This window comes from Mastomys coucha, unplaced genomic scaffold, assembly GCF_008632895.1.
Source record: "Mastomys coucha isolate ucsf_1 unplaced genomic scaffold, UCSF_Mcou_1 pScaffold15, whole genome shotgun sequence".
NCBI lineage: Eukaryota > Metazoa > Chordata > Mammalia > Rodentia > Muridae > Mastomys > Mastomys coucha.
The window spans coordinates 154126921-154148323 of record NW_022196897.1 but is presented as its reverse complement, the minus strand read 5'-3'; the positions used below and the strand labels follow the sequence as shown (position 1 = coordinate 154148323).

The following is a 21403-nucleotide window of genomic DNA, read 5'->3' as shown; positions in this document are numbered from 1 at the left end:
AAAAAAAAAAAAAAAAAAAAAAAAAAAAAGATCAGACCATGAGAACCGCACCAGTGACTGCCATGCCGTCTGAAGACACGAGAGGGCGCTCTCACACATCTCAAATGTCACTAGCTACTGAACACATTAACTGTGATATAGTCGAGCATGGCCCACACACACCTATTATCATCCCCGTGCTCAGAAGCCTAAGGCAGAAGGTAGGAGGATCTTAAGTTCAAGGCCAACCTGGGCTATATCAGATCACAGCAAGCTTGAGGCCCCCTGGACTACATCCTGAAACCCAGTCTCAAAATCTAAAACCCCAAACCACTCAAAATAACATCAAAATAACTGTGGCAGATCTTACATTCCCTTTGTCTTTTTCTCAGGTGGAGTCAGTCTCACACCGCTAGGCTGGCCTCAGTCTCCCAGGCAGCGGAGACACTGGAACTACGTGTGTGGATGTCACCATTCCTGGCACAACTTCATCTCTTCTCACCTTCTTGTCCCTGGAGGGTTTTATCTGGTATTCAAGGCAATCCTCCTGCTTCAGCCTCTGAAGAGCTAGGACTAAAGGATGTACCTCTAATGTTCAGTTTACAAACTCATTTTAAGAAATCAATCATGGGCTCACTAGATGGTGGCCCAGTGGCAAAGGTGCCTGCTGCCAAGCCTGATGACCTGGGTTTGGTTCCCAAGACGCACGAGGTAGAATAAAAACGAGTCAACTCTCAGCAGGGCAGTGGTGGTGCACGCCTTTAATCTCAGCATTTGGGAGGCAGAGGCTGGTGGACTTCTGGTTTGAGGCCAGCCTGGTCTACAGAGTGAGTTCCAGGACAGCCAGGGCTACATAGAGAAATCCTGTCTCAAAAAACAAAACAAAACAAAAAAAACCCCAAAACAAAACAAAAAACCCCCAGCTCCTTTAAATGTATGTTTTCCTGCATTTAATTAGAACACTTCCACTTTGCATATTTATCACATCCAAAACAAGGACAGGGGAAGGTACACTCATTCCAAGGAACTCAGGAGAGAAAAATGGCTGGGGTGTGGTGTGGTATGGTGTAGTGGGGTGGGGTGGGCTGGGGTATGGCGGGGTGGGAGGGCCTTGCGGTGAACTTAGTGAGGCCCTGGGTTCAGTTTCAGCACCAGCAGCTGGAAGGGTGGGAGGGAAGAGGGACAAACCTCACCATACACCAGCGCTCACAGCTTAGTTATGTGGAGCCAGGATGCATGCAGCAAATGCTTAGAGCGCGGGCTCACAGCAAATGAAGTCCCTTCTGCCCACGGCGCTGAAGCTCTCACTCCCTACTCTGGCAGAGGCAGAGGTGTGTGATCATGTCTGGGTGCTGTGACAGACTGGGGTGCAGGGTGGCAAGGACTCTGGCAAACTTGGAGCTCCTGCCCCATCTACGTTGCACCCTATCTCTTAGCTCCCAGCAGATTTCCCTCCATGGTGGGAAGCTGTGTTTTCAGTAAAACTGCCTTGGTTGCTGGTAAGATGGCTCAGTGGCTAGGGTGCTCGCTGCCAAGTCTGGTGACTGGAGTTTGAGCCCCACCATAAAGCAGAGAGCCAACGCCTTCAAGTTGTCCTCTGACCTCCACATGCCTATTGCATAAACTGTGTACGTATGTACATGCACACACAGACACATGCACACAGACACACGCACACAGACACACACGCACGCACGCACACACACACACACACACACACACACACACACACACACACATATGATAAACATAAAGAAGAAAGAGTAGTGCTGATAGATACCTAGTTAAGTCACAGCAAACACTGTGCTAACGCTGCACCTGCAGCTGGACTAATTCCTTGAGCCAGCTGAGTCTGTCGCATGCTGGAGACACAGCCCCACACACCGCTGTCACGGGCGAAGGCAGAAGACACAGATGGAATGTCAGGGAGGAGAAAAGGCTAGGGACAGGGTGAACAGCAGAAGAGATGAGGCCGCCTCAGGGCTGGGTTAGTTTTCAGGCCTAGAGTCCCAAGGTTCCTGAGGCTCACACGGGACATATGAGCTAGAGCCCAAGCTGGGCTACACCAGCGAGTTTATCTCAGAGAAAATAGCAAAAGCCTAAACCAACCAAGCAAGCAAAATACCAAATCAAAACTGATCGGGAAACAACCAATTAGCACTGACAAATAGTACTTCAGTAATAAAGTACAGTGCTTGGGATGCAAGCAGGATCAGGAACCAAGGCCACACATCCTTAGGGACACAGTGACGCCAGCTAGGGTGACACAAGAGTACAGGGCTTGGGACACGGAAACAGGATCAGGAACCCAAGGCCACACATCCTTAGGGACACAGTGAGACCAGCTAGAGTGACACAAGACCTTGTCTCCAAAAAACTAAACCTTTCATGTGTTCCTTCATCCCAAAGTATCTAGCTGGAGATTCCCTTACACACAGCCCAGGGCCTACAGAAGTCCTGCTGCCCACTCAATGGCCCTGCGCCACAGCCAGGGACACCCATCATTATCTCCGGATCCCAGCCCAGGGATTAGGAATACAGGGAGAACCCGGGTCTTCACTAGACCAGGAACTTCCAGGTTTCTCCTGGCACCTTGGGGTACAAGTGTGTGGCTCCCCAGGCCACGTGAGGAGCCCTGGGGACACCCTGTCTTGCCACCCATGCACCAATATCTTCTCACAAAGAGTCTGCATTGTGTGCCCTTAGGCAGAAAGTTGCTTTAGAATTTGGTTTGAGAAATAAATCCATTGAAGCAGGAGGATCTGGCAAAAATCTCGATAAAAGCCGTTAGGATTAGTCTTACACCGGACTGTTTATTTCAGAACAACCAATAGTGGAAGCCTGTGTAACATGTCCAGGGGAATTCCAGACCACAAAACAGAGAAGGCCACCAAACTGCCTACATGCCTGCTCATGGGAAACCCTACTGAGAAACCCCAAATCTGCATAATTTGGCTTGGCCTAAGACTCCCTCTGAATGCTCGTTCTAAATTCTCAGAAGCACTGCACTGCACAAAGGCACCTCTGTTCTCCCACCCAGCTAATCAGTTTCCAGCCACTGGGAAAGAAACACGCTGGCAGCATGCCAGGGTGCAGGGTGTGAGCGTAAAGTGTAAAGGTGACCGTCCAGGAGGGCCCAGCTGGAGGCCAAGGTCACTCCCAGAGGCCATGGGAGTCCCAGAGACCCACAGCAGAGCTGACCAAGGCCATACCGGAACCCCTTGGAGAACTCTGCCCCTCAGCCAGCGATCTCTGCTCACTGCCCTTGACAAGAACCCATCCAGCAGCTTCTAAACTTCTAAACAGCCAAATGTCTCTCTCACACACAGGCTCCCAGCTTTCCTCCCAGTACCCTCCAGAGAGGGTGAGCCAGGGCCCATGGTGATGGCGAGCAGACAGAAGTAATGCTGAGTGAGACGAAAACTTCAGAAGAGCACCCAGCATTCCCAGACAGACAAACCTAGCGCACGCCAGGTACAGTCCTCAGCAGGCCCAAGAGCTTGTCCCATTGCAAGTTCACAGGGAGACAGGGTAGCAAGGCCTGCTGCCATGGGTTTGTAAGGGCAACTAACTACACGGAGGCTGAGGCAGGAGAATTGACTCCAGGCTGGACATGCCCACCTATAACTCAGCACTGGGGGTAGACGTTAAGAGGACCAGGAGCCAACTTGTTGCCCAGCAAGGTTAAGGCTAGCTGTCTTTAAAAAAATTAAGGCAGGGTGGGGTGAGGTTGGCACAGAGCATTCAACGATACGACGCTGACCTAGCAGGCCTGAGACCTTAGGTTCAAGCCCAGTAACAAGAGTGCGATGGTATACACAACACTCATAGCTGAGGTGTTGGGGGTGGACACCAAAGGCTTCAAGTTCAAGATCAGCCTGGGCAACACAGCAAGATGCTGTCTGGTTTTGCCGGGCATTCAGTGTCACCTCTACAACCAACCCTGGGCTATAGAAAGGAATAAGAAATGCTTTTAAGAGGAGGTTACGGAGCCAGGCAGTGGTGGTGCACACCTTTAATCCCAGCACTTGGGTGGCAGTGGCAGGTGAATTTCTGAGTTTGAGGCCAACCTGGTCTACAGAGTGAGTTCCAGAACAGCCAGGGATACACAGAGAAACCCTGTCTTGGGGGGTCGGGAGGGATGAAAAAAAGAAAAGGTTACAGGGCTGGGGAGAGATGGTTCAGTGGTTAAGAGCACTGACTGCTCTTCCAGAGGTCCTGAGTTCAATTCCCAGCAACCACATGGTGGCTCACAACAATCTGTAATGGGATCTGCTGCCCTCTTCTGGTGTGTCTAAAGACAGCTACGGTGTGTATTCATATAAATGAAAATAAATAAATCTTAAAAAAGAAAAGGTTATACAACGTCAGGCCTGTCCGCCAGTCCCTCTCTAATGCACCATGATGAATCGAAAGCTATCCAGTGACTTGGAAACGATTAAATATTTAAACTTTAGCCAATGTACAAATGACAAGACCCCTATGGTTCCCCAAGGAAGAAGCAACTATCCACTACTTTTCAAACCATGCCTGGGACCGAGCTCTGCAGTGTGCCAGTGTGAAACATGTGGGCATCTGCTTTCACAGAGCTGTGGCCCTACAAGGACAGCATAAGGAAAGCCAGACGGTCAGTGTCAGGAGCATAGGGGACACAGCTGGCTGGCAGGGGGAAGAAGGACTTCTCTGTGGAAATGAGGTGTCTCCCGAGATGAGAACAGAAGCAGGTGACCGGGTAGGAAGGGGAAGAAGGTTCCAGATGCAGAAAGAGTGATGTGTTTGAGGAAGGGAGTGGGTGTAGAGGCCTGACACACAGGTAAGGAAGGACCATAGTGGAGGTGCAGACAGGGCTCCTTGGAAATGCTGTGGGCTAAGGACTTCAGCCTTGGGCTGTGAACCCAGACATGGCCATCTTATCTGGGTCTTCCGGAAAGCTCCCCAATGCTGCCCAGACACTGGTCTCTACAGGCACTGAGGATGGTGACCAGCCTGGGGCAGAGGCAGCATGCGGGGCCCACGTAGAAAACAACTCAGGTGTGCGACGGCTTGTGACCGAGAACAGGGTGGCTCAGAGGTGGGAGCAAGGCTTCTCAGCAGCAACTGGGATCACTCTGTGAACCACAGCTCTAGTTTCCGGAGTAAAAGCCTTTTGTGGCGGTGTTTATCCTTCTGTTTTTATTTAGAGGCTGGCCCTGACCTCACTTCTGACCAGGATACAGGTTTGTACCACCTCTGTGAGAAGGAACTGCTGTGGATCTATCCCTTGCACTGTATTAAACTTAAACCCTGGCTTAGTAAAATGTAACCTTAAATGTGGCTACAAAGTCATGTCCAGTACCAGGTCAAGGTCTAAGAGCTGACTCTCTGCCAGTTACAGGTGTGTGAGTCACAGAGGCCATGTCCTGAAGGAGACCCAGCAGAGTGGAAGGTCCTGCTGGCACCGTCCACACAGCTTACGACACAAACAATGTGTCTGACATAGACCACCACCACAGTGAAAGCCTGAGTACAGATACGACTAGCTGCGCTCTAACTTGCCCTGGGCCCGGACTAAGCAGACCTGTCTGGAAAAACATCGCCCCGACTGTTCTATAGGAACACTCTACAGGAATGACCTCGTGGTTTAAGTTGTTTTGAGACAGAGACTCTCTGGCTGCCCTGGAACTCTCTATGTAGACCAGACTGGCCTGGAACTCAAGAGATCCCCCTGCCTCTGCCCCCTGAGTGCTAGGATTAATGTGTGTGAGTAGTGCCACCATAACCAACACATTCATTTACTGTATGTGACTGTGTGTGTGTGTGTGTGTGTGTGTGTGTGTGCCCCGGGGCATGGATGTGGAGGTCAGGGGACAACTTGTGGGAGTCGGTTCTCTCCTTCTACCCCGTGGGTCCCAGGAATCAGACTCAGGTTTCCACACTGAGCCATGAGCTGGCTGACAGGAAATACTGGTGCTTGTGCTAAGTCCCCATGCTGTTGTCCCAGACCTAGGCAGGTTTTCAAGGCAATCTTCAGTGTCTGTAACCTGTCTGGGAGATAGTCACGGGCACACGACAGAGGACAGTGCTTGTCCCACCCTGGCCAGGCCCCAGCGGGAGACACCCCACCCTCAGGAAGGAGCTGAGACCCTCTGTGAAAATCATTTCTCAGATATCTGGCTTTTGTTTTGTTTTGGCTCCCATGATACAGCCCAAGAAACATTACGGCAGCTTTTCTCCTGACAGAAAATTGCTCTAAAACAACTTCAAAGCGTGCAGTGTGAGGGCTGCTTGTCCAGGCATCAGCTGTGAGTGTCCACGCTCAAGTACCGCCTCTCATCCCACAGAAACTTCATTCAGAAGCACATCAGATTCTAAAGACCACTGTTTCTAAGCTTTAATGGCTTTGGTTTAGTGTTTGAAAAAAAATCCCAAGGGGATGAGGGTACAGCTCAGGGCCTGCGGTCTGCCTGGCACCACGAGGCTGTAGTTCCAAAAGCAAGGTGCGCCTCAAAACAGAAAAGGCAACTAATAGCTAAAACACAGACTGAAGCCTCATCTAGTCCCAGCACAGAGGAAGCAGAGGCGCACATGTCCCTGAGTTCAAAGCCAACCTGGTCTATGTAGCAAGTCAGCAAGTTCTAGGCCAGCCAGGGCTGCACGGTGAGACCTCCATCTCCAAACAAAAACAACAAACAAATCAGAAACAAAGACTCGGACTGCTGTGTTTCTGCAGTGAGATGCATCTGGCCTTATTGAGGCTCTCTGCCGGCCTCTCCAGAGCCACTGACAGAAGGAGCCTCCGTTGCAGCCTCTGTCTGCTTTAAGAAAACGCTCAATCCGAGTTAGAATGGCCTGTCCTCCCTCTGACTTTGATGCTAGGACCCTGTACATAAACAAACCAGACAGCTTAGGCCCTATGACTAGATCCGCAAAGGGAAGTGGTCAGGAAGGTCCCAAGAGACCCTGTGGAAAGCCAGAGGCCGAGGGCAGGGAGTTCCTAGTTTACAGGGCAGAATGAGGTGCTTCAGCAGGTGGGCTGTGAAGGGGTGGGTGGGGTGCTCAGTGCTGGCCGGTCTGTTCACACCAGGACTCTATCAGCTGGAGTGGAAGCCATCACGCAAGTTTCAAGCAATAGCTGATGGGATGATCTCTTTCTAAGTCTCACTTAAAGCCATACTATATTCCAGCTACGTATGCATGTTACAGTCAGGCACACACTTTGTGTCAGAGCATGCCGTGGAACACGTGGTGTGGAAGCCAGAAGACGATGACTTAGGGGAGTGGGTTTCCTTCTCTCAACTTGTGCCTGGAGATCACATGTGGTCACCAGTCTTGGTAAGCTCTGTGACTCACGGGGCCAGCTCACTAGCTCTCACTATGCATTTGAGGGTCACCTGGAACACTGTAGTCCAGGGTGCCCACCACCTACCTCTCCATCCTTCTCCGTCTAGCTCCTGAGTGTTATGATTATAACACGCACGCACACACACACACACTCTGTCTCTCACATACACACACACAAATACTCTCGTGCACCACGACATACATGAGGAGGTAAGAGAGGAAACATCAGAAATCAGTTCTTCTCTTCTACCGTGTGAATCCTGGGGATAGAAGAACCTAGGCTGCCAGGCAAGAGCCCTTATTTGCTGAGCCATCTCTCCAGTCCCAAAGTCTTATTTTTCTCAGTACCTGGGAGATGGTGCCACAGCATATAAGCCCCTTTCCCTCACAAACAAATAAATGTAAAGAATGTATACACTAACACACATATAACTGTCAATAATACCAGTGGATCTCTGTGAGTTCGAGGCCAGCTTAGTTTACAGTGAATTCCAGGAGAGCCATAGCTACACAATGACATCCCAGTTTAATAATAATAATAACAATAATAACAATAATAGCAACAACAACAATACAATAAATTTAAAATTCTGTATTTAGTTTGTGGAGGGGGCTTGTGGGTAATGGCACACAAGCAGAGATCAGAGGCTTGGTTCTCTCCCTACCCTGTAGGTTCCAGGGATGGAACTTAGGCCGGCATGCTTGTGGCCCCACTGAGCATCTTGCTGGCTCCCACATCACATTCTACACACTGATCATTCTATTAGACATTCTACTTCTACCACATAGAGAACCTTTGTCCATATGTTAACGAGCTTCTAAACCTTGACGCCTACAAAGCTGGCTGTGGTGGCACCAGCCCGCATCTTAGCACTCAGAAGGCTGGAGTAGGACTAGGCCAAGAAGAAATCTTGAGATATAAAGTGAGTTGCAAAGGCTGAGGACATGGCTTGGCCATTAAAGGCCAGGCTCACCAACAAAATGAGCTTCAAAACAAAAAGCAAATGAAAAGAAAAAGGTCAAAACCCAGCGAACAGCTTTAACGTGAAACGAAATTCAGGTAAGACAGGCAGCAGGACCATGAGATTCAACAAGGGAGGACCCAACAGCACACAGTAAGGGGATGCAGGGTAAGAAGTTTTCCTAGCCGGGCAGTGGTGGCGCACGCCTTTAATCCCAGCACTTGGGAGGCAGAGGCAGGTGGATTTCTGAGTTCGAGGCCAGAAGACGACGACTTAGCCAACAGGACAGGCTGTCTATCCATCCACCTACAGTCTCTCTGCTGCTCCAACTCTGTCTCACACAGGGCAGGGGTAGCCTTAGGTTTTAGATCCTGACACTCTCTGAGAGACAATACTTACAGCCCCGAGTCACCCTTCCCTTCTCATCTCCTAGCTAGCTTTAGAGTTAGGCTACTTTTGTGAATTAAAAAAAAAAAAAAAAAAAAAAATTCTAGGGCTGGAGAGATGGCTCAGCGGTTAAGAGCACTGACTGTTCTTCCCAGGGTCCTGAGTTCAATTCCCAGCAACCACATGGTGGTTCACAACCATCTGTAATGGGATCTGATACACTTCTCTGGTGTGTCTGAAGACAGCTATAGTTTACTCACATACATAAAATAAATAAATCTTAAAAAAAGGAATCTAAAATGAAAAAGTTACAAGACTACCAGTCAGGGCTGGTCCTGTCCTCCTCAGCTTGTCCAGGGAGCAATGTTGTGGGCAGTGCAGCTCCTTCAGACAGACAGACTAGGGGGTGAGCGGAGCAGCCTGCTTCGGCTACTCTGAGGTGCGAGGCCACCAAGCTCGCGCTTTCCCATCAGCCCAACAATGAAGATTGACTGACTTACTTTCCTTCTTTTATTTTTTTTTAAGATTTATTTATTTATTTTATGTGTTCACCACTGATTGCTGTCTTCAGACACACCAAAAGAGGGCATCAGATCCCATTACAGATGGTTGTGAGCCACCATGTGGTTGCTGGGAATTGAACTCAGGACCTCTGGAAGAGCAGTCAGTGCTCTTAACCCGAGTCATCTCTCCAGCCTCAAGACTGTCTAATTTCCTAACTGTGACTTTTGAAAAAGTTTTAAGAAGATGGGGCTAGCAAGATAGCTCAGTGGTTAAGAGCACTGGCTTGCTTTCAGAGTGCACAGATTCAATCTCCAGCACCCACATGGCAGCTCACAAATGCATGCAACACTAGTCCCAGGGGGTCTGACAATACCTGTACACATGTATGCAGAACCACATACACACACACACCACACATGCGCAAAGTTGCTCTTGCATACACATACACACACTCATACATACTCTCACACACACATACTTGCTCTTATACATGCTTGCATACACACACACATACATACTCTCACACATACTTGCTCTTGCACACACTAACGTACACACACATACACACAATGTCATACATACTCTCACATGTGCACACACATTCTCTCTCTCATACACACACAATTTAAAAAGAAAATGTTAAGGAAACACAGTGGTAAGTTGGTCCTGTGTTGCAAAGGCCCTGCTGCCTAGCCTCCTGCAAGCTTGTTGTCTAACCTCAAATCTCTAACAAGACTGTCTCTGCCAGGTGGTGGTGGCGCACGCCTTTAATCCCAGCACTTGGGAGGCAGAGGCAGGCGAATTTCTGAGTTCGAGGCCAGCCTGGTCTACAGAGTGAGTTCCAGGACAGCCAGGGCTAAACAGAGAAACCCTGTCTCGAAAAACAAAACAAAAAACAAATAGACTGTCTCTGTCTCGATTGTGGTTAAAAACACAGACTTTTCTCCCATGCGTTCAGAAAGCTTGGACATTAATGAAGCCGACGACGCAGTGCTTTAGCTTCTTGCACTACCTGGTGGAAGCCTTGCATTAGGGGCAGGCTCACTATGTCACACAAGCCGCCCAACCCGTAAGTGCGTGCTGCTACTGTGGCACTTACCCTTCTTCTGTATGAAAATCCTGAGCAGCGGATTGGCGGTGGACACCGCCTTGTGGTAGTTGTCGTCATTGTTTATGGGCAGCAGGTCTCCGTGGATGTCTGCGTAGCCCACCAGCACATCAACATTGGGGATCTTGTGAACATGCTGCAGCAGTCCGTAAAACTCCTCAAACTTCCCAGGCTTCGATCTTTCCAGTGAAAACCGACGAAACTCAGCTCCAAACTATGAATATATAAGGCAGAAAGTTAGCCATCTGCGGGGTGGCGCATGCCTTTAATCCCACTAGGGAGGTAGACGCAGAGGACTTCTGTGAATCTGAGGCCACAGAAAGCCCTGTGGTGAACCTCACTGCCAGGAGCGGAAGGGTTTGAAGAAGTACTGGCGCCACCATTACAATCCCCCACAACCCCCCAGGCCTGGGTCTCACATGACAGCCCCACAGTGGTTCAGCTCCAACCCGACAGCAGAGGCATTCACAGGCCTAACTTCCTATCACTGCAGTAACACCCCCATAAAAGGAATTATCTTCTCATGGGCGGTAAGAGTCACATCTAAGTGTATCAAAAGGACTTTGAGCTTCTTGTCATGAAATGAGTGATGTCATCATGTGAGGAATATGCTTAAAGACAGTAAAAAAGTGTCTTGCCTCAAGTTCATGTAGGGGAAAAAAAACTTACTAACACCCCAGCTTTAAATCCTGCCTGATCTGGCTAAGGAGCTGTGCTCTGGGACCAGGAGGCTGGCCAGCTTCAAAAGCTCGGCAATTAGTGGGTGAGGAGAATAATGGCCCCGGGGAGGCAGGAGATCACAGGACAGGCAGGAAGCTCCCTCTGTCATTCCCAGCTACCTTCCAGGTCCCTCAAGGCCACACATTAAACTCCCTGTGGGACTGGAGTGGCACACTCTCAAAGAAAGGTTCATCTGCCTTCTTCACAAAGTGTTTCCTCCCAGCCACTGGGTTTACAGAATATTAAATGCTCAGAGAAATGCCAGGAGCTGGGCTGGTGGCTCAGCAGTCAAGAGTGGGTGCTGCTCTTGCAGGCAACTGGGTTCAGTTCTCAGCACCCACAAGGAGGCTCACAACCACTCCAGGGCCAGGTCTGATGCTCTCTTCTGACCTCCAAGGGCACCAAGCAGAACACATGGTGCGCATACATGCAAGCAGACAAAACACATGCAGGCAGACAAAACACTAATACACAGTAAATACAGGAAAAAAATGGGGGGGGGGAACATCTGCTCATCCGAGGGGTGGGGGTGGGGCAGTTAAAATCCTATTGTTAACTTTTTTATTTGAGGCTAGAGATATAGTTTAGTGGTAGAATATGAACTTCGCATTTGCAAGGCTTTTGGTCCCGAACCACAAAAAAAAAAAAAAAAGTGTAACTGCTCGCCAAACACGTCTGACTGCCAGACTCGCTTTCTGTATAAATTCCAAGGATAGCCAGGAAACATGAATGTTTCCCAGGAACAGCAGGTGCCAGGCAGAGAGAGGCCCGCATCCCCAACAGCATACACAGCCAACAGCAGCCCGGCACCCAGCCGTCCACCCTCTCTACCTATGGCTGACCTCCTCTTGCAAGCACTCTTCCGCTACCCACGGTTTGACATAGGAACAAAATCCACTGGCCACTTCTTACTCTTAACAAATCCAAAGTTTCCAAACCACATACCTGAGACATAAACACTAACATTTGTCAGGAAAATCAGGTGACTCATATTTAAAGTTCTCAAAAAGTTAGTCACACCTACACACTTCAGAGTAAATGAACCCGGGAACACCCTTCATATCAGTCAGTCTTACTGGATGTTATCAGGGGCAGTTTCTCCTCCATTTTCTGCCGCTGGTCTCCCAGCATGGCAGAGTCCACACGGTGCAGGCTGACTCACCCCAGGCTATCACCCCCTCCCCTGGAGTCTGCATACAGCTAATGACTTTATTTAACCCTTTAGGTCCCCCCCAAGCTTCTGCATGCATGTTCTTGGTCAACACTTCCTTTTCCGGCTTAAGTATTTAGGTGTTAGCAGTAGATTGTGCCCCACCAAACAGTGCTGGCAAACGGTGAGGTGAGGTGGGGCTGGGTCACTTCTTGCAGCAAAGTATGATATAGGAACTTTTTAAGACATGAAAAAAAATTAGATAGAGATCAAACGAACCCCATCAACAACTACCCACCCTGTGATTTTCCTGGCTTGGAGTCCATGTACAAGGATTTGTTTCCTAGCATCTGTTGGCATACTCTAGAACTTGGGTTTTTGGAGGGAAGGAGAATGGACCCTGGTCCTCTGAAGAGCAGTCTTAACCACTGAGCCATCTCTCCAGCCCTAATTTGTGTCTGTTTGGTAGGCTCTCCCTGTGTAGTTTTAGCTGCTCCTGAGCTCGCCGTAGAGCTGGAATCATGAGGGTGTGCAGCAGTGTTAATACTGCATTTGGCCGTGAGTAGCTTAGGAAGTGGTCTGTCTCAAGACTGTGCCGAGACTGTGGGCCAGGGGTCCTGGCTGTGGTGGAGATGCAACCAGGCCCGAGTATGCCGGTCAAGCTGCACCATGGCAGCTGCAGCCCCTGCCCTTGAGACCAAGGTTACCTAAGGACATCAAAATGATTACAGAGAACTTTCTGGAGAAACAATCAGGAAGATAAATCAGTTACCAAAGGAAAACTAGACCCATATTTACACTCTCCATTATTCTTACTATCTGCACCATGTCTCCCTTCCCAGAGCAAAGATAATAAAATTGACACTATTGTCTCTCTCTCTTTTTTTTTTTTTTTGGTTTTTCAAGATAGACAGGGTTTCTCTATGTAGTCCTGGCAGACCTGGAACTCCCTCTCTGTAGACAAGGCTGGCCCGGAACTCAGAACTCCTCTTGCCTCTGCGTCCAATGCTGGGGTGAAAGGCGGTGCTGTCCTAGCTAACACTACTGCTGCTTTGAGAAGGGGATCCTACCCATGACCTGCACAGTCTCAGTTCTGGTCAGGACCGCCTAACTGTGACATTATATTATATTATATTATTATAGAGCCAATACTAGACCAACAGATGGCTCGGTAGGTAAAAGTGCTTGTGGCCAAGCCTTGCAACCTGAATCCAATACCCAAGACCCACATGGTGGTGAGGACCAACTTCCCAGAGTTGTCCTCTGACCTCTACACTCACTGTGGCACCTATGAATCCCCATACACTCACGCATACAGGATAAATGACCAGAATATAATGAAAATTTAAATGAGTTTTTATCATTCACAGAGCATAAAATAAGAATATGTTTACAAACCTGAGCTAAGGTGGGACTAGCAACGCATGCCTTTACTCCCAGCAGAGGCAACCAGATCTCTGTGAGTTCAAGACTAGCCTAGTCTACATAATGAGTTCTATAACAGCCAGGGCTATGTAGAGAGACCCTGTCTTAAAAACAACAACAACCACAACAAAAGAACATGAACTGCTCTTCCAGAAGACACAAGTTTAGTTCCCACCCATGTCTGGTGGCTCACAAGCACATGTAACTTCACTCCATTGAGCTGACGCCCTCTCCTGGACTCCGTAGGCACCTGCACTCATGCACACACATACACATACTCTAGGACAATCAAGGCTACACAGGGGGAAAAAGCCATCTCACAACCCCACAAAGCATACTCTGGCTTATGCTGTCTGTCATTCGTTAACAGACGGAACAGTGGGATGCATTTCCCGAGTTTATCGTCTGACCACCCTGCTTCTGTTTAGGGGAGGGCGCACACTAGAAGTATGGTATGGCAGCTGAAATAGACACCACACACCTTGGGCAGAACTATGTAAAATATTCAAAAATCAGTAGATGGAAGAGGAAAACAAAAAGCTTGAAATTCCAGTCCACAAGAGCTCAGCTTCCTTCCACCAGAGACCCACTCCTATCTGACTTATTGGCATACCTAAAACCTCTACTCATTTTTTTTAATGATAAAAAAAATTTAAAGACTCACTACCAAGATCAGGGTCATAACACTGAGTGTTAGCATTATGCAACATCAAAAGTGGTTTTCTTTCCTCACCTCAAGTCCCACAAACCAAATTGCAGAGATGCCAGGAGAAAGTTCGTGTGCTGACAGCTACAAACAGCTAGAGAAGACGACGGGCATTTCTGGAGTCAGTCATCTCCCTATACTAACAAGTCACTTTATATGCTGTTGTGCGGAACCCAGCCAGGAAGGGTGTGTTCCTTAAACTGTCATACAGTTTTATGTTTTATTCTACAACAATTATGTGTACAGCCGTGTCTCTGTATGTCATATATGGGTGCCTTGGGAAGCCAGAACACCAGATCTTCTGGAGCTAGAGGGAAGGCTCAGTGGTTAGATGCACATGCTGCTGGTCCAGAGGCTCTGGGTGTAGGTCCCAGCACCCACAGGTGGCTCACTATTTTAACTCCAGATCCAGGGGATCCAACTCCCTCTAGGATTCTGGCCTCCTAGAGCACCAGGTATAAACAGGTGGTACACAGACATACATGCAGGCACTTATACACATAAAATAGTCAATTTAAAGAAAGTTATAGGTGCGTGTTGCTTGACAGGGGTGCTGGGAACTGAGCTTGGGTGTCCTGCAGGAGCAGTGCACACTCACAAATGCAATGCCCGTCCCTCCAACACCAACAGTCCTGTCATTACTAAACAGATCTGTGTTTCAATCTTGTGCCTATTCTGATATATGAATTCCTCCCGCCCCGCCATTAAGACTGAGGCTGGAACTAGAGAGAGTTCCAGCCTCAATAGTTAGAGGAGAATATAAAACAAACAACAAAAAGAGAACAAACAAACAAAAACCCCCAAACATTAAAAGCAAATGTAGATTTGTGATTCCTAGTTACAGAACTTTGCTCTCAAGCTCAGAAACCACACACAAAGGCTCCAGGCAGCTCTCCCCACTCCCCTGACGGACATTCCCCCAGGCGTCCCTTAACTACCACGATTCTTATTTTTGCAGTGGTTGTTCGATACACCGCTCCTTCTGTGCCTCGACACAATTTTGTCCTAAATTCTTATGGTCAGCAATGCCCTCTACCACTGTTTTACAAGTTGCTCAGTAAAAAGCCATCGGCAAGACCTGGTCCTAGAGCAGAGTTAGGGGGAAGTCACACCCTTTAAGAGCAGGTCTTCTTGTCATCTCAGAATTCTCAGAGAACCAGGCTATATAATCCAGCTCCTCCTGGCTTTTCAAACTCAGGGAGAAGCTTTGCCGACATGTTCCGGTGGCTTCAGATCACCTTCAAATTCCATCTGAAAAGCCCCCTTTTGAAGGAAGGCATTCTCCAGCTAATCCCCACGGGCTACTCTGCTCACCCGGCCTTGAGACTGAGGAATTCCACGGGCACTGAAGTCACTAACAGAAGACTGGCAGACCGGCCCAAGGGAGAAAGCATTCCGAATGGAGAGTCGGATTGGTAAGAGTAGCACCGTCTCAAATTGTCAAGCGCAGCACCCAAGTAAGGCGATAGTGCTAATTTCATAGATTAGACGCATACCAAAGTTACAGCTGGAAAAAAGGAGCTCTCCTCCATCCGATGTATCCCCGATCCCCAAGAAAAGGTTGTATGAGAGGATAACAAGGTGCTCCGAAAGCCTCTGACTCGTGCCCGGGGTGAAGGGATCCCCCAAAGCTATTCCATCAGCTTGCACTGGAGCGGGTCCCCATCTCACCCTTAAAGCGAGGCGGGAATACTAAGGATAGAAAACAGGAGCTGTGCTGTGGGGCCGACGCAGACGCTTCCCGTCGCCGCGCTCCACCAAGTTTCTCTCCTACGTGCTTCGGCCAGCAGATCGCCCTCTCCGCCCGCGTGCCCACAGGGGCAGCCGAGGTCCACCATCCCGCCACCCCGCGTCCTCACCAGGCAGCCCTCGCCCCCGTCGCCCCGCCCGGCCGCGCACCTTGCTCTTCACCTCCATGGTGCCCAGGCAGCCGCTGCTCACCCCGTGCCGGTGGCCGCGGTTCATGCTGAGTGCCTGGCCCGCGGCGGCGGCCTCGTCGGGGGCCGGCCCTCGGGGAGCGCGGGCAGCGGGGCCGCGGGGCCGCGGTGCGCGGGCTCGGGACTCGAAGCGCCGGCCGCACGACTCGAAGCGTCACCGCACCTGCTGAGGTCCGCGCAGCGCTGTGCCGGCTGCTCCGCGGCGGCCCGAGGGTCAGACTGCCAGTGCAGCGGGCGGGGACACGGGTCCCTCCCAGCGAGGCTCGGGGGCGGCAGCGGCGGCGGTGAGGAGAGGGCGGAGCACAATCGCACGGCCGCCGCAGCCACCCTTCTCCGCTGCCTCCCCCGCGGGCACGCGCGCGCGCCCGCTCGGCGCTCGCGCACCGAGCAGGGCCGCAGCCGCGGCACGTGCGCGCGCTCACCTGCAGCCTCGGCGGCGGCGGCGGCGGCTCGCGCCCCGCCCACGCCCAATAGGAAGCGCGCACCTGCGCCTGCGGCGACAGCCAATCGGCACGCAGCCTGCGGGGCTCGCGCGGCCCGTGGGCGGGCCTCCAGGCCGGAGAGCCCCGCCCACGGCCTCGCGATTGGTCCTGCGTTGCGAGGGAGGGGCGGGATCACCTGAAGCTCGGGGGCCTCTCCGGATTGAGCTGGGGAGCGGCAGGACGCATGCGCCGGCTGTAGAGTTTCCGCCCCGAGAAGGCGATGGGGCAGGCCGGCCGGAAGCGCGAGCGCACCTGGACTGCAGTTCGGGAGGGTGTGGGGTTTTATTTTTTCTTTGCGCATGCGCGACAGCGTCTTCGCCTGCTGGGTCGGGTCGAGAGCGGCCGTATCTTTAACGCGCCCTAGTCACCGGCTTGGAATGCGAGTACAGCCGTTCCCTTGCCGTGATGATGTGGGGTGGCTGGGCTTCCGGGGCCCCTCTTCGACCAGGGCCCCCGTGCTGAGCTTTTAGGCGGCCCCCTGAAACTCTTGTGGAAAGGTTCAAGTTTTCCCGCCTCTGTGACAGTCACTAGAGGGAGAAGCTTGGGGGGTGGGGTATGTCTCGGCCTGATTTCGTGCTAGGAAACTGCACTTGCGTCTAGATGAACGCTTCTCAACCTGTGGGCTCCTGACCCCAGGACGACCCTTTCTCAGGGGTCACGTCGCCTAAGACCATTTGGGAAAACACAGATATTTACATGAGGATTCGTAACAGTAGCAAAGTTACAGTTAAGTAGCTAGGAAAATAAATTTGTGGTTGGAGGTCATCACAGTGCGAGGTCACAGCATTAGGAAGGTTGAGAACCACTGCTCTAGATCTTCCCTGTCCCGAGGGTGCCCTGGGTATCTGGAGAGGACCAGGGAGCTGAGGCCTTCGATGGTCCCCACAGGCCCTGGCTCCCTGCGGGCCTCGCCATCCGCCCTCTGGGGCTGGTGTCGTCTCTCCGAGGAGCAATTTCTTGATCGTTTGTTATTTGTACCGATGCCAGCCTCTGGGTTGTGTTCTGTTCCCCCAGCGACTGAGCTGTGTCCCGGGATAACACAACGACGATGCCTAAGCTCTGAGCGCCCCACACTGGGGCTGCTGCCTCTCTCTCTGTTTTGTTTACCCATTGGCCTTGCTGATGCTAGGACAAAGGGTGGAACCCACAGAGGGCTGAAGAGCTAGCTGACCAGGGGGCTTCACTCCTGTCCACCCACTCCCCTTGTACCCTAGAATCTAACATCTTTCCGCTGTGATGGGGTCCAGTTTTTCTATTTTCTTTCGTGCATGTGCACTTTAAACAGCGTTCCTCTAAGTACAATGAAAGCTACCCAATGGCGGGGATACCCCGGCTTTGCTCCGTTGTTCAGCGTTGGGAGAGCCAGTCTCCTAGCATGTTCTCATGTATGTATCTGGGGACAGAGGAGCCGAATCTGTGGCTTCTCCAGGGAACGTACACCCTCTAGCTTTAAAGATGAGAAACTTTTTCCCCCATGAACGAAACAGTTCACCAGATGTTGGTACGCGATTTTAAGGTTTCCTTGGCCATTTGGGGGTAGAAGCACTGGAGAGAAAGACTCTACTCAAGGCTGCCTTCCCGGCTATACCTGAGTGGTGGAAAGATGTGTGGCTTTGAGGGGCAGCCACAGGCCTGGAACCCTGCTCAGTGGCATCAGTCCAGCAGTTTCAGCTCTTTGGGTCCCAGGACCCCTTTAACTAAACATTACAGGGAACCTCCAAGTTTGTGAATGCCTATGGGTATTTATTGTATTGGAACTAAAACAGAAACGCGTTTAAAACAATACACAATATATATTCCAAGCAGTTAAAGATGATGTCATCATTTGTCATATCTCTTGTGGAAAACTCCATCATTTGCTTCTGAGACAAGGAAGGTGAGAAGCGACATCTTCATGAGAACAATATGACTTTGGAAATTCCCCTGGTGCCAGTGGACCCGTGGGCCACTCTTAAAACTGATGTGCCGGAAAGCACAGGACCCCCAATCTCAGTGTTCTCCTGCCTCTGCCCTGAGCAGGTCACCCCTTGAGAGCTGTGGCCCTGTGGCCCCAGTCTGTGGGGATGATGGTTGGGTGGCGGCTATCACTGTTATGGAGACTACTTCATCAGCTGCTCTGAGGAGGAAGCTCATCGGTGCCAATGCACCTGCGTGGGCCCCGCATTCCTGAAGCTGCCGTCACATCCGCTCCCCTCCCCCCCCACTCCCCGGGTGTGGCATCCCTCGCTACCTGAACTTTCCTTTCTTGAAGGGAGGGCCAGGCTAGAGCTTCCTGGATCTCTCGGGCAGATATGCTTCGAGCCAGGGCTGTGTAAGGAGGGAATGTAGAAAATAGTTTGTGTTTGATAAAGGTGCTGTGGGGGATGGGAGCCTTGTCAGCCTTGCTTTAAGAAGCCTGAAGACCAGAGAAACTGTAGATTCGCTCTTGCCTCCTTGGTTTAGAGACTGACCATAACCTCCTTTCTCCCCACCTCCTCTCCCTGCCCCCAAATCCTCAAGCCAGAGCTGATCCGGACTGACAAGGGGCCAGAGAAGCCATGAGAATTAGTGCTCAGTGGGTTGAGAGATAAGCTAACAGCCTGACCTGGCTCCATAAATTACAGGCTCCTCAGATTGTGAGTCTGGAGTGGGTCACTGGAGCTCCGCACCCACACACTGCCGTCCCACCCCTGAGACTCCTTGGCAAGGGTTATGGTTTCACTTTATCTTCTTCCAACGTGGTCGTCTTTTTGAGTTATAAACACTCAGCCTGGCTTGGTGGCTTAACACTTGTAATCCCAGCGCTCAGGAGGGTGAGGCAGGTGGATTGCCAAAATTCAGGGCAATCTGGGCTACAGATGGAGACTCTTGTCATTAAAAATAAGGGTTGGACCTTATTTGGTGGTACACACTGTACTTCCAGCCCCCTGGGAGGCAGAGGTAGACAGGTGTGTGAGTTCAAGGCCAACCAAATGGCTGATCTGACACTACAAAGTCTGATAACCCAAGTTCTGTCCCTGGAGCCCAGAAAGAGACTCCCACAGCCATCCTCTGACCTCCACACAAATGCCTTGGCATGTACACACCCACACTCATACACTCCCACAAGATAAGTGTAAACACACACACACACACACAAAACCAAAAAACAGTCCAGACATGGCTTAGTTGGCCAAGTGCTTGTAGAAACACAGGGATCTGAGGTCCATCTCCAGAACCCATGGGGGGAAAAAAAATCACATCATGGTGGTGCACATTTGTAATTCCAGCACTAGGGAGACAGGGACAGGAGGATCTCTGCACCTGTGTGCTGAGCAGCCAGCCTATCCCATTCGTCTCAAAAAAAAAAAAAAAAGGTGAATAGCATTTGAGGAATGATCCCCCGAGGCTGTCCTGTGGCCGGCACAGGCGCACACACCCTTAAGCACACACGTGTGCACCTGCACGCACTAACACTACAGACCCACCCTGTTAAATTCCTTAGAAATGTACCTTTCGTGGTGGAAACAGTTTGTAAATTTCCACTATTTTTTTTTTAATTAACATTTGACATAGTGATCTTCTTCCCCCAGCTCTCAGAGAAGGGGTGTGTAGAAAACTCGGAGGTGGGCCGCAGGTACAAACTCTCCAAGGAATGTCTCCATAGAGCTCCTTTTCCTTTTCTTCGGTTGCTCAAGTCGAGGTCTTGAAGGAGCTAGTTAATGATTTTTTGAGAAAGAGCTGAAGTGTATATTTATGAGTCTGGCGACTCACCCAAGCATGCTAAGCCGAGCATGCTCACCCTTTAGCCGAGGTGGGATTCTGTCACATGCTCTTTTCTGGTTAATGGCTTAGAACGCTTTGCTGGTTTGGTGGGGGCTAAGGGTTGGTTGTTCGCTGTAGCCTTTTAGCGGCTCCCTGCCCCTTTAGTTGTTTTCTGGGGGCGTCTGGGCCTGGCTCGCACCTCTGCTTTGCCCTAGCTCTGCTCAGACCCTGGGCTTGTGCTGTGACCTTAATCCACTCTGGGACCCAGATTCTCTCTCTGTAAACTCGGACCCAGTACGAGGCTGTCTTTACTCTCCCAGCTCAACGCCCTCTGGCTCCTTGGGGATCTCCGAGAGCAATGGGCATCTCAACATCACCAGGGTGGACTGGGATGGGAAGATTCCCATCATGCTCCATGGCCAGACTGCACTCATTGGCCAAGATGCTCTTCCCAGGAGGACTTGGTAAAGGTGGTGATTGCATTAGCGTTTACATGAGACCTAGCAGCTGCTTTCCCATGGATTAACTGACTTAATCTTAAGATCTTAAATCGCAGGAAGGAGTGTAGTATCAGGAGGCAGATGCCAAAAGACCTGGCTTGTTTTCTAGGCTGACAAGTTCAACTGAAGTTCTTACTCTGCTCCTTACTGGTTGGGTGGTGTTGACCCCCGTTCTCTCAAGCACGCAACACCCCTTTCTGTGAAATGGGACCATGGTGGTGGCCATGGCAATTGAGATGTCATTTCTTTCAGATGAGGAATGACACAAGACTTCTTTGCAAATGACCGAGTTGGTGGCAGCCATGCAGAGATCCTCCTGTCCCTGTCTCCCTAGTGCTGGAATTACAAATGTGCACCACCATGATGTGATTTTTTTCACCCATGGGTTCTGGAGATGGACCTCAGATCCCTGTGTTTCTACAACAAGCACTTGGCCAACTAAGCCATGCCTGGACTGTTTTTTGGTTTTGTGTGTGTGTGTGTGTGTGTGTGTGTGTGTG

At 50.6% G+C, this 21403-nt stretch overlaps 1 protein-coding gene across 1 annotated transcript in view; it reads right to left on the bottom strand.

The window, feature by feature from the left end:
• Pard6b (par-6 family cell polarity regulator beta) overlaps positions 1-16537 on the bottom strand; it is a 17704-nt gene extending 1167 nt beyond the window's left edge. The window contains exons 1-2 of the mRNA XM_031373284.1: positions 16161-16537; positions 10220-10474 (exon numbers count right to left, since the gene is read on the bottom strand). Of these exons, the coding sequence (XP_031229144.1) occupies positions 10220-10474; positions 16161-16226 (321 nt within the window). The 5' untranslated portion in view covers positions 16227-16537. The remainder of the gene's footprint in view (positions 1-10219; positions 10475-16160) is intronic.
• Between the last annotated feature and the right edge of the window lie 4866 nt (positions 16538-21403).